Genomic DNA, 13,949 nt, shown 5'->3' with positions numbered 1-13,949 from the left:
AAACCTTAGTGATCAGGAATGATGAACCCACCCCGTTTCCAAAGTCGGCCCCAGCCCTTTGCTTTGGGTCTGGAGTGGAGAGGAGCCCGGTCAGTGACGGCCCTCCTGCCGCGAAGCCCGCTGGGCCCACCTAGTCATTGGGCTGCGACTGGTTTCTCTCCCACACACCACATGGGCCGCTGGACACTCCTCTGGAAAAGAATACAATTGTTTTTATAGGTGAAATGTGAGGGTAATTAAGACCAGCAGCCTGGTTACCCAGCAAGGATGCTGGCTGAGCACCTGTATGTAGTTGTTCTTTTTACACCAGGCTGTCAGCCAATGCAGTTGGAGTTAACCCAGGGGAGAAAAGCCTCCCACACCCCCAACTTTCTTCCCGACTCTCCTTCCTTTACTTACTCTAGCCATTCCTTTAAAATCACAACCATCTCTGCCTTTGGCTGATTCCACTGTCAGGTGGCAGGAAATGAAAGATCAGATACAGATCAAACGAAGGCTCTGAAAGGGCCTGGACTCTGCGTTGCCACACTTGTTTATTAAGGGGTTCTGAGAAAACTGTTCAAAGTACCGCTGTGGGCATCATTTTCTCTCTGAACTCTGGGAACCAGGCCGATGACGTCATCCCGGCCAGCCTGCAGCACGGAAGATGCGTTCTCCATGTCGTAATCTGAGCAGAACTGGACTTGAGCGCCGCGTTTTGTTGTTTAGATGGCCAAACAGCTGCTCACCGGAGGGGAAACAGTTCTCACAGCAGGACCCTTTCTTGAAGGCAGGGGCTGTCTGTGATTCATGGACTCTCTCTGCCAAGTTCCAACAGAAAGCTGCGCGTCTGGTCATAAGCACCAAGAAAGATGAAACCTCCCAGACTGATGGCTGCCATTCGAGGGAAGACACCTGCAAATAATCTTTGTGGGGGGAGGGAGGAGGAAAGATTTTTTTTTTTAATTTTCTGTGTGTAAAAAAGGTTAAATTCCAACACCCACAGCTTGCTCCACTCAACACACCACGCACTTAGAATGTGTCTGTCTTCCCTTTCAGAATGGGCACTAAATTACATTCCCGAGTAGACTTGAAGCTGCAGCCCAGCTGCTTGTTGGCTAAGGCGGCTGAATGCAAACAGCTTACTTGTGAGCACCCACAGTTAAGTCCAGCAATTAGTCAAGACACGGTAACTCTGTCCCCACGACAGTTCTGTTAAGACTGTCACACCATTTTTGCTTTCAAGAGATGATGAAATCGACTTTTTTTTATAGAGAAGTCAAAAGGGCTGAATCCCAGGGAAGGCTGGAGGGCAGCAACCCGCCACCCTCTCCCCGGAAGGCTGAGGCGGGCCCTGGCTGTTGGGGAAGATTTCCCAACGACTCTGCCGCTCCTCCCAGTGACTCACTCCGTCCCATTTTGTCCTTAGGGACCCACAAAGGTGATGTGGCGCGAGGAGTCGAATCTCCATGGATTCCCGGTTTCCCCTCTAAGAAAGGCGAGTGGGTTCCAGCTGGGAGGGGAGCAGCACCTCATTACAGGTTCCGGCCCCAAGCCCTACAGAGAGCCAGTTACCATCAAAGTTGCAACTTTGGAAGAAGCAAAGAAATGCAAAGTAAAAGAACAATGCTACTGGGGACGTGAAGTGGGCGGTCATTCTTTAAAACCCTCCCAGAGCGATGCACAGGTATTTGTTCAAAGATGGTCATTGTGGTGGTGCTGATAAGAGAAAAACTGCAAAGAGTCTACTCCCTGGTTACACAGATGCTGCTACAGCTGTGCCGCTGAATAAGGCCGTCCATAGGGACCAACACGGAACGTATACAAAATAGGTTCTAAAAGAAGTCAAGTCCCAAAGCTGTATGTGTAATGTGACTGCATGTTGGACAAACACGGCCGAGATGCATCCTCATTTCTCTGGGGAGCAAGGGGTACAGGAGACTTCCCTTGCCTGTGTTTCTGTAGCAATTGAACCTTTTTTACCAAGAGTATCACTTGTGTAAGCAGAGAACAAAATTACAAAATCAGAACTAGTGGATTGACCTTAACTAAAAAGACTTAGGGTCGGATCCAGGGAAGAAAGCTGAAAACATGGAGGTTATGCCAGCAGTAGCCTGTGTAGCCTTGAAAGTCTGGGGAATCTCCATGCTCAGCTAAAGGGAGGCATAGCAAGAAAGGGACAGGAAGGAAACCCCCGTGGCCTAGTTCACAGCCACCTGGCTGGCTCCTTTGTGACGGCCGGGAGAGGCCAGCCTGACTGCCCGGTGTGTAGCCCTCAAGACTTCTGAGGAAAACGGACTCGAGAGTGTTTCTAAGGGGCCCATAGTTTAGTTAGCTAACTAAGGATTTAAATCGTCAAGTAAAATACTACAGGAAATGAGAACCTCTTTTTCTTGTCTACGTGAAAATTCTATAGAAGACCAAAATACACTTGGAAGGAAAAAAGTTGTTCAGCCCAGCATCATGCAAGGTGTTTTTGCATGAGGTGGTCCCTAAATTACTGCTTTGAGGCCACTGTGTCCTTCTGGCCCGGGAAAGAAATTCATCTCCCTGCCCCCATCCTACAAAGAGAAGTGCTGGAAGTGGGGGTCAGCAGGGGCTGAGCTGTGGAAACCACGCTGGCCACAGAACTCTCCCTCCCTGCCTTGTTTCTACAACCAGTGTCTCATTCCTCTCCCCGCTGCTAATGAGCTCAGCTGCTCCACGCGAGGGGCAGATGGAAGCAGTTGATGGATTCACTAGATGACAACTGTCTGTTAACATCATTAGAGTAATTTGTACAGTGAGGGCCCCAACCAAACGCAGACGCGAAGACTGGAACAGAGCAGGGCTGCACTGGAAGGACTGCACGAGGAAGAGATGACAAACGTCAGGCGCTCAGCAGAGGGCCGGGCGCCACTTGGGGGGACACAGGGCAGCAGCGGTGAGGACATAAAGGGCACAGGAGAGAAAAACAAAAGGCCAGGTGATGAGCCGAAGAAAGGGAGGAAGGAGCAACGCTGGATAAACAGGCTTCCCATCTGCTTTCGGGCTGTTGGGCTCGGTGAGCGTGCGGTATTTTTATTTCAGAGAAACCCGGTTGCCTGAGGGCACGTCTTCCAAATCGGTGCCAGAACGTGGTCCCTCCCCGTGTGAACCAACACGGGGAGACCCAAGTGTCACCACTTTAATTTACGCCGACGGCTCAGCACCAGCCCGTTGCAGGTGGGGAGGCGGCTTGAATCCTCTGTTAAACCCGGCAGGTGTGTCTCCGGGCCACCAGGAACCCACAGGGGCTCTGCATGGAAAACCGACAGAGAAGGCGGCTGGGGAAGCCTAGGACCACTGCTCAGAAGAGCTGAGCGCGTTTGCAGGAGGCTTTGTTTGTTTGCTTCTCTTTACAGTTCTCTGGTCCAATTACTTGTCTTTTATCACATTAACAGGAAGCTAATGAACGCTGTCATTAGCTGCCTGAAATACTCTGCTAAGGACCACACTGGGCATACTAATGAGAGCCCAAGACTTTAGAAGCTTCTGGAAGATTGGCAAAAATCCAGATTACCTTTTCAGGGCTGACAGCGGGGACAGGAATAGGCCCTCAGCATGGTGATGACACCCTTCCTCTGCCTTTAATTCTGGCACTGCCTGGTTAGATAACACCCAGTAACACCAACACTGGGACAGGAAAGGTTTAGTTTCAATCATCTACTCAAGGAAATTCCTTGTCCACAAGTTTTTGGGGCCACGGTCCTGCCGACTATGCCATCCCCGATATCACCACTTTTTCGAGAAAGGCGGACAGGCTGCGGCTCCACACGGACTCCACAGGGCTAAAGTCAAGGGCCTTCCTGTGACCAATAGTTGCCACAGACTCTAAGAACTACATCGAAACATGTAAGAGTGAAGTTTAGCAGTCTGACTCTATGACCTAAAACATCTACTGCATGCAATACCTCTGTGTGGCCCAGTCACTATATGAAGCCCTAAGAATCTTTTCCCTGCTACTTCAGAGCTTTTTTTTTTTTTTTCTCTCACACCATTTCACTGTGTAAGGAGGATCCTGTGTCAAAATCGAAGTGCCTCAGCTCTGAGCAACCAGATTCCTACTTACTTATCATCTATTAGCCATAAATCACTGACTCAGGACATACAAACTACCACCCTGCCCTCCAAGGCTCAGTTACTCCTTTCTGGTAAACCCAGCCCCTGTCTCCAAATCCTCTGTCCTTCAGGCAAGCAGCAGCCATTGAGAGCTGGCACATTTATTGAACGTTACCTGTTTTGAATAGAGGATGGGGCTTGTTAACTCCTGCAAAATACCCTTGCCTGCGGCCTGACCAACCTGCCCCATGTTCCCCAGACTGTCCACGAGCTGCAATAAAACCTGCCAAATGGACACAAAACTAGAGTCAAATAAATGATCGACACAGCACCGGGACGAGGAGGTGGCACCACCGTGGCTATGCTGTTTCACACCTGCCCTGTCACTAGGCTCCCTTCAACCGTCCCCTACAGGAGGCTGCCGCTTTGCTCTCTCAGCAAATCCCTGGTAGATGATTCCAGAGAGAATCGTGATTTCATCTACCTGTTACAGATCCCAACCTTTAAACAGGTTGACATGCTGTAAAAGCAATGCTGAAATAGCATTTGGAACAGACCTTTGCGGATGATGCAGAGCCGTGAGCTGCAAGGGAGGGGTCAGGCTCTATGCTACGTTAAAAGTGATAACTACTAAGAGTTAAAAGTGCCCCAAACCACAAACGCTTTCTTCTAACAATGCTTTCCTCGTCACTTGCGTCCTGCCTTACACAACTGGACACCAGCTTTCTCAGTGATGCAATCCAGAACCTGGCAGAGGCCACAGAGGTGGATGCCATCTAACACTGAGATGGGAATCACCCACTACGACACTGCGTGAACTCGACTGTGCAATATCATCTCACGTAAGCAACATCAAACGTAACGTTTTGTACGATAAAAGTAAATGATACCCCAACCAAGGCAAGCAAAAGGAAGGGTGGGTGTTCTCCCGATGCTGGGCTAAAGGAGAAGGAGGGTGGACGGCGACGGCGGCGGGGCCTCCCTTCCCAGCCTTACCCCGACAGCCCCCGTGTCCGCCAGACACCATGCAGGGCAGAGAGGACGTTCCCACTTGCAGGGCTGGAGCCGGCCTGCATGGAAAGACAAAAGAGAAGCCATCACCTCACGGAACTCCCCAACCAACTTACAGCGGGCTCTAGATACCCTCAGATGCACGGCTCCCCACCACCCTCCTGTAGGACACAGTTCCAGATAGACTGGGGGGTCTCCCGGGAATCAGGACCTCTGGATCTCACTAGACGAGAAGCCCTCACACTTGAACCCATAAGCAAGCACTGAGTTGGCCCATTTCCCACCAGAAGTAGCTTGTCCAGGTTCCTTCTCTCACTGTCAGCCTATGAGCAGAGCTTAACCCAGATAATTCACATACTACTATTGAACAGGGAAGATACTGACAGCAGTATTAACTCATCTGAGGAGGATGGGGAATAATCAGTGTGAATGGTAATGATTATGAAACTTCTCTAAGTGGCTAATGAACACACTTAATCAAGAATACTGTGTTCAATTTAAAACAGGCTTTGCCCTATCAAGCTACGTACTACGAGTCTGCCCTTATTTGTTCCACGTTTCCACAAGGGTATGACTTTTTAGGTTTTATTGTTTTGGTCCAGGTATATGTATGCCTTTCCCTGTAGCCTCGGTCCAGGTTTTTTAAAAACAATTTTACTTAACGACCTTTTTTAACAATTCTGAAAAATGTCCTAGCCTAAGTCATCTGGTGAAGGCTTAATAAGCCTTCACTCTTATAAGTTCAGAGCCTCATGCTTGCTGCATGGCATGAAGCAGGCCAACGCTCTGAGCCTCGGGTCTGTCCCCAGTAAAAACACAGATTCTCTGAAAATCATATCACCAGGCAGAGGCCCTACCGGCCCTCCCTGTTCACATAATACAGGTGAAAATGACTGCAAAAAGGTAAAATGCTACCCAGACATCAGTCACAGCGATTCCTGTGGATACTGCTTTGTCCAAAGGCAGTTTCATTAGTGAAACTATAGGCAGCAGAAGGCTGCTAACTATAGGTGTTATGCCACTTTTGTTCACTTTATGTACATGTAAGCCCTAAGTGCTAACAGATACAAGCATCTGTTGTGTCTTCATTATTTTACCACTTACCTTTGCCAACATGATTCTGGTTTTTGCCACGTCCAGAGGCGTGGTGACTGCAGCTGCAAATCCACCTGTGCATATAAAAATACCCAACACACAAGTGAGGTCCTGTTTACTGCATTACACGGTATTTTCTCATTTTTATTTTGTAATTAATTTCTCGTAACTCTGCCAGAAATACTGCTTTATCGTTACGTCCACCTGATTGATTCAAGAATAGGAAGCACACATGCAAAATCTTTACCCACACACTCCCCTGCTTTGTAGTGATGTCTGACTGCATATAGAATAGGTGACGGGATAATGTTTTATACCTGCAAGTTAAAAAACAAGGCCCCACAATGTAGCCTGCTCTTTTGTGAAGGAGCAGACAAACCTGTGTACACGGGGGTGTGTCGTGCTCAGACTCCCACTCAGAGAGGCATGCTGTGCCCCATGAGTCTCAGGGGGTCCATGCCTTCCATGGGCCCATCTTCTCTAATCTGACTCCAAAATGCTGCTGTCGTTCCTGCTCTGAGGCAAAACCGGCAAACAGACACGGGTATCAGTGTGGGAATTTTTCATATAAGTGGTTGGCTTCTTACGGTTAAAAGAGTATAAATGTTTCTGGATTTGCAGGTTTCTGATCAACAGGCCAGTTAGAGTAACAAGATTTCTAAACTCGCTTCCATATCTTGTTAGAGTCAATTTTGATTCAAGCCTGCATTCTTCCTTACCTGCTTCTTTCCTAACTTTTCTCTCCTGTCCTCTTTATTTAAATGCCGTGAGTGCCAAACTGATTTTTTTTAAATCCACATATTTTAAACGGGTCCATGTCTACAGACAGAGGAACTGGAGGACTACTTTTTTAACAGAAATCACAGTATATGGTCCCATTATTTTATTTAATACGATACAAAGATATATCGTAAACCCCAAAAGGCCCAAAGGAGATAGAAATAATGAGCCCAAAAGGGCTTTCTAAAGATTCAGCTTCCGTGAGCCAGGGTGAAATCAGCAGTTTTCTAAGAGCTCAACAGAACGTGTGTGAAGGATGCTTCAGAAATAGCACACCTCTCCCTCTAAGTTTTGCGGCGTGTGGACAAGGAGGTCATTTGATCTCTGCCCAATATCTTTCTAAAATATGTTGCTGAAATAAGATCATTAAACTGAACCTCCTCCATTGGGTAACATTTATTATGATGCTGACTTCTTGAGAGATGTACCCAGAATGACAGCAATCTTAGGGCTAACGAGTAAAAACCATAAACATGTATACTGGAGTCCCTTTTATTTTAGCCACCTCTGAGTTATGAATATGTGAAACACTTTCCTCCCAATTCAAAAGTTGTCTGAAATTCAGAGACCTGCTAAACTGCAAGTATTTTAAAATTTTGTGGACCCAGTCCTGAAATACTACTCTTACTTTTTTTTAACCACTTACTCTGCCATAAAGGAGGTGGGACTCAAAAGTCATGTGTACCTTGGCTCCAAAAGTAATGCTGTTTCACTACATGATGACTTTGATATATGAATAAGACAAATCCAAATGTATCCAGTTGTTAAAATCCAGAAGTGCATACACGATTTTCCTACTTGAAAATCTTTACAAACTGACCTGAACCAACTAAAAATTGACAAGGACGTCATCTGTCCCCTGTCTGACCACTCAGGCTCTCACACGTCACCTGTGTTGAAAAGTATTTGTTTTCTACTAAGTTTGGATACTGTAAATCGAACTTATTTGGGCCATTAGCAAAAGTTCACCATTCCTCTACTGTAGATGCCTGCCAATATTCTCCCAGTGATTTCTGTTTCATGAAAGTAATAAGAAGAAAAGTTAGACAAAAATGCATATGCTAAAATAGGTCCTACTTTTACTACCACGATGGAAACTTTATTTTATGCAAGTTATTAATAAGACGATTTAAATGTCTTCAAATATCAAAGACTGCTTTAATTCACAGACCTCACAATGTTTTTTATGAGGCTGTAAGAAGGACTTGTGAAGATCATGTAATAGAATAACTGGTCATGATGGGGAGGGGAGCTGTATTTTCAGTTAAAATGTAGTTATTGTCTGCATTTTACTTAAGGGAAATGTAAACCGCTGGTAATAAATACAAGGAACATGCTAACATTAGACAGGAAATCATTATTTGGTACAGCGACTGCAGGCTACTTTAGTGCTCAAATCACATGTGAAACAATTTTCTATGGGTTCCACCAGAGTTGGGTTTTTACTGAATGTTAGGCTAACTGCTTTCAAGAACCAGATTCAGGGGAAACTAGACGTTTACAGCGAAACTACATCTCACGTGTCCTCAGGGAAGAAATGCAGGTTCTTCGCCTTCTCCAGACAAAGGGGCCGCCTTCCTACGAGAGTTATGGAGCTGTCACCTCCGACAGCAGCTGTGAATGTGGTGGGAGCAGTAGTGGGCGGCACTGCCACGCACTGTCCGCCTAAGGGCTCCCCTCCCCAGATGAGCCGGGAGCAGGAAAAGCAGCTCCACCGACGAGCTCCAAACAAGCGTCCAGACTTGGACTGCTTCAACAACAGCAACGGCAAAAAACGAGTTTTCCTTTGTGTTTTAAAGACTGCATCAAGCCCTGTCATTTGTTACCCAAACAATCCTCAACCCTATTCTAGAGTTTCAAGCCATGGCGGGAGAGATCTCTCTCTCTCCTTCTCTCTTAGAGAATGTAAGTTAAGTGTTCATTACAGGAAACTAATCAAAGGACGTTAGAACAGCAGATATTCCTATAGTAGCAGATATCCCTACAGTAGCAGATGTCATAATTATTAAGACTGAATGATGGTTTTATGTTTGGAAGTTAACTTGAAGTAGGGAAGTTGGCAAAGTCCGTTTCCCCACCCCCAATCTAACCCCTGACCAGAAGCCAAGGGAATTTCTGAGCATGACGAGCCAGCAACACCTCCAATCTCAAGGGACACTTTTGGATATTTGTGCCAAGTGGTTTATAAAGCAAGCATGGGCACCGAAGAGTGCCAAGGATGGCCAGAGAGTGGTTCGTCTACAATGATTCAACCAGGTTAAACTTAGAAAAGCACACAGGGATGAGAAATCAGATTTCTGGTTTATAGGGCAAGTTTCATCACTGCCTCCGTGGCCAGGTAAGGCAAAAACGTCTGAAAGTACAGCCGGTAAGCATGTCAGATCTTAGGGGCTGCCCAAGATGACTAGTCATTAGTCATTTCTCTATACTGTGCAGTGCACAATCTTGCAGCAAATTCTTACAGAATGTTGCTTTCTCACAATCTGAAATATTTTCCAATTATGTTTATCTTTCAGAAAGGTTTTAAAAGAGTAACCTTGTTCCTCAGGATCAACATTTGTACCAACTAAAATTTCAAAACAAAAGGGATATAAACACGAAATCTATTTATTTTACTTTATCTTTTGTTAAATACATGTACATGTACTGACAATGGATTTTCTGCAGACCTTGGGCAAATTCCTATCAGAACCTCAGCTAGAAAATAAGATAATTGTCTTGGAGTAGTTTTTAAATCTACACCCTACAAGAGGTGATGATTACATATAATAACTTTATTATTAATGTGTTATTTTTTTCTATGCAATTAAGAATATGAATTACTGTGATGATGACAGCTTTTCATTTCCTGGGTGCTGGTTGTTTTTATTGAAATAAACTCCGTAAATGCAGTTCTAACGCACATTATCGCACCTATCCCAGCAACAACTCCTTAACAGAGGGAGGGTTGCTTCTGCACTACAGGTAAGGAAACGGGTGCTCAATAAGGCCCCAAAGTCTCGTTCTTTAGTTGGGGATAGAAGAGAGGTTTGACAGCCGTATGATTCAGACAGGTCAGCCAGCACTGGATCCTGAGGCTCTCTGGGCGAATCCCTTCCCTGCCCCGCATCCCAGCTTCCCCACTGTCCCTGGAGGGCAGTGTGGCTTGCTGCACTCCTCATCCTCAGGGGGGCCACCGGAATGGAAAGAGCCTGGCCCACAGGATCCCGCCAAACAGTGGGGGTCTGATACCAAGTTTCTCCCCGGCTCCCACCCCCTGACTAAACTAAGTACTTAGTGCCTATTACACAGCATTATTCAGAAAAAGGAATTGTAATGAACGCACGTGTCCTTAATAGGAACAATGCATATTTGCAAGCGAATCTTTGAATTAGCTACTTAAGGGACCAGAGAATATATATATTTGTTTCAACACTCAGACGTTTTATAGTGTGTTAACTTTAAGAACCGGCCTTCCTTATCCAGGATGACTCAATTTCCAGAATGCTCACTTTGTGCCCAGGACCCAGAAGGGAGTCCACAGAAACGCACATTTCTTAGGGACTGGGGAGTAAGGACTCCTGACCACTGGCAAATGAATCAAGACCACGTCCCCATTTAACACAGCTAATGACTATGGATCATGTGGAAACAATTACCCGTCATAAGCAATCTGAGCTGGCTTCATATCTAGAGGCAAGAGTCTTATTTTGGATTATCAATTCTATAAGTCAGATGGGTCCAATTATTAATTATAAAATGTATGTTTTCTGTTTTCCTAATCACTACAACTAAAAACCCACCCAATGACCATTAAACAAATTGGAAACGAATTATTTTCTACTAAGGTTGGTATCCTAAGCCCGCATATCTGTCAGTTTACTGGCTTCACATCAAAACCAGCAGTTTACAATTTTCTGGCAAATTTCCGTTTCAATTTATTTCAACCATAATTCTCACTCACCTTTATTTGCAACAAAATGTATTTCTCTTTTAGACTGTTACACCTTTTACTTTTTAAATTCTTTCCAGTTTCTGAGTTCTCACTAAAACCTCACTGGAAAATGCATATGACCAAGTGATGGATAGACATTGCATAGTGTCACTCTGCTCTTTAATGCCTAGAAAATGCCCAGATGTTTAGATCTCCATATTTTCTACACCACGCAGTTTAGCCTTCAGTAAGTTGTGGAGCAGCCTCCGCTCTCCTGACACCAGTTAATCTACGGCGCTGTCAAACATGTCACATGGACCGTGAATCATTGCCTTCTGCAAAAATCGCCTAACCCCCCCAAGAAGTGCTCAAGGCAGACAGCTGCACCCACAGCCAGTCTCTTCCCACAGAGGCCTTGCTAAATCATCTTTAAGATAATCCAAGGGCCTGAGTGAAGGCTTTAATAAAAAAAAATTTGTCAAAAACAAATTGGCTGTCTTTCAGGCAGACACCTTTTTAGCAGTTTTTTTTTTTTTTCCTAAGACACTCTCTTTTCTCAAACAACTAGTGGGACTCTCTTCTTCCAAACAATCTGGAATTTCTGAAGAATGTTGTTTTTGCACAGTTAATATTTTCACATTTTTCTCCCCCTCTTTGGTCTTTCCCAGTATAATATAATCCTTTGCACCTGCAAATGCTCCACAGACTGCTGACTGCCAAGAATCCACCACATGATCCTGCCTCCAGGACCAGAGGGCCTGTGTTTAAGGAGAAAGAAAAATACAAGTTATTAAATATTTGAATTTATCGGAACCTCCCGTGGGTTAGCTCTGGGGATGGGAACTTAAGTGAGAAGCTATTTTGGTGGCATTCCTCACTGATGACATAAGTGATTTTCCCAAGGACTTAACTGCATTCTAAAATAAGTCAAAGAAACGAGGGTGACAGCTACGTTGGAGTGCCCAAAGGAAACCATTTTCAGGGAATATGTGTGATAGACACACACATATACACACATTTACATACACGTATAAAAATAAAGGTATATCTTTAAGACAAGGTAACATTTTAAATATTTCCCATATAATTCTAAACATATAAATACCATAATTCACAAATTAGGCCAGAGCAGTGTATACCAAATTCCACAGTTTTTTTCAAGCTTTACCCATGCTGTACATGTTTGAAGGATGCTAATTCTATTATTGAACCACGTAAAGTTCGTCAAAATGCTTTTCGCCCTGTTTTTGTAATACGTTGAGGATTACACAAATAAATACTCGTGCTGAGTTTCAAACAAGGCAAAATGATGGCAGAGACGTGGTGCCTTGCTTGTTGAGAGTTTATGATTTAGTAGAAAATAAAATACAGTCATATCAAATGGTGAAGAGCGCTGAGTCAGGCCCTGGTCTAATCTCTGACCATACATCAAAACCCACAGTCCTCACAACAACCCTGAGAGTTGGGTCCTGTTATTATCCTTCTTTTACCCAGGCTTTCTAACAGCAGAGCCTGCACTCTTTTTGTTTTTAGCTTTATTGAGGTATAACTGATATCCAATAAACTACACGTATTTAAAGTACGTGATTTGGTAACTTTTGATAGACATACATGTGAAATCATCACCATAATTAAGACAGTGAACATATCCATCATCCCAAAAAAGTTTCGGGTCCCCTTGTCATCCCCCTTTCCTGCCCTTCCTTACCAACCCCTAAACAATCTGATCGGTCACTCTACATTCGTTTGCCTTTTCTAGAATTTTATATAACTGTAATTATACATTAATTTTTTTAACTCGAATTTTTTCCTTCAGAATTTCTGTATGATTCATTCATGTTAGTGCGGATATCAATAGGCCACCCCTTTTTAATTTCTAAGTAATATTCCATTGTATCATTATTTGTTTATATACTTGCCTACTGACAGACATTTGGGATTTTTCCAGTTTTTGGCTATTACAAATAAAGCTGCTATGAACATTTATATTCATGTTTTCGTATGGACACAGGCCTTCATTTCTCTTGGGAAAATACCTAGAAGTGAAATAGCTGGACCACATGGCAGGTATATGGATGTATACTTTTTAAGAAACTACCATGTATAACTGATTCACTTTGTTATAAAGCAGAAACTAACACACCATTGTAAAGCAATTATACCCCAATAAAGATGTTTAAAAAAAAAAAAAGAAACTACCAAATTGTTTTAGAAAGTGGTCGTATTTTACATTTAGAGCAGTTCCAGTTTCTTTACATCCTTTCCCACACCTGGTATTGTATTTTAAAAATTTAACCATTTTAATTGGTATGCAGTAGCATTTCATTGTGATTTTAATATGTATTTCCCTAATGACTAATGATGCTGAGCTCCTTTTCATGTACTTTTTTACCATCCAGAATATATTTTCTTTAGTGAAGTGTCTGTTCAAAAGTTTTGCACGTTTTCATCGGGTTGTCTGTTTTTGTAATTATTGAGTTTTACAGTTCTTTATATAGTCCAGCTATAAGTCACCTGCAATTCTTTTCTCCTAGTCTGTGGCTTGTCTCTTCATACTCTTAACAGTGTCCATCCAAGAACAGAATATTTAACTTTGATGTGCAAATTATCCTTTTACAGATCTTGCATTTGGTGACTTATCTAAGAAATCTTTACCTAACTCAGACCACAAAGATTTTTCATCTATGTTTTCTTCTAGAAATTTTGTCTTTAGGTTTGATATTTAGATCTTCCTTTTTAAGTTTATTTTTATGTATGCTAAGAGGTTTGAAGTTCTTTTGTTTTGTTTTGTTTTTAAACATGGATATGTAATTGTTCCAGCAATTGGAAAGGACTAGCCTTTTTGCAATGAACTGCCTTCTCACTGTTGTCAATAATCAATTGTCCATATATGTGTGGATTTATTTCTGGACTCTATTTTGCTCTAATCTACACATCTATCTTGATACCAATTCAATACTTTTTTGACTACTACACCTCTATAATAAATCTTGCGTTCAAGTAGTGTTAATTCTCCAACTTTCTTCTTTGTCGAAGTCCTTCAGACTAGTCTAGAGTCTTCGCACTTCTGTAAGAATTTTAGAATCAGCTT

At 43.6% G+C, this 13,949-nt stretch overlaps 1 protein-coding gene across 4 annotated transcripts in view; it reads right to left on the bottom strand.

The window, feature by feature from the left end:
• Nucleotides 1–527: 527 nt before the first annotated feature.
• SLC25A26 (solute carrier family 25 member 26) overlaps nucleotides 528–13,949 on the bottom strand; it is a 140,785-nt gene continuing 127,363 nt past the window's right edge. For all 4 annotated transcript variants that reach the window (XM_082662606.1, XM_082662607.1, XM_082662609.1 and 1 more), the window contains 4 exons: nucleotides 11,547–11,616; nucleotides 6,175–6,239; nucleotides 5,056–5,129; nucleotides 528–905 (listed from right to left, as the gene is read on the bottom strand). In XM_082662606.1, the coding sequence (XP_082518732.1) occupies nucleotides 788–905; nucleotides 5,056–5,129; nucleotides 6,175–6,239; nucleotides 11,547–11,616 (327 nt within the window). In that variant the 3' untranslated portion in view covers nucleotides 528–787. The remainder of the gene's footprint in view (nucleotides 906–5,055; nucleotides 5,130–6,174; nucleotides 6,240–11,546; nucleotides 11,617–13,949) is intronic.

Source organism: Grampus griseus, assembly GCF_964374135.1.
Source record: "Grampus griseus genome assembly, chromosome: 10".
Taxonomy (NCBI): domain Eukaryota; kingdom Metazoa; phylum Chordata; class Mammalia; order Artiodactyla; family Delphinidae; genus Grampus; species Grampus griseus.
This window is presented reverse-complemented; position numbering and strand designations above follow the sequence as displayed.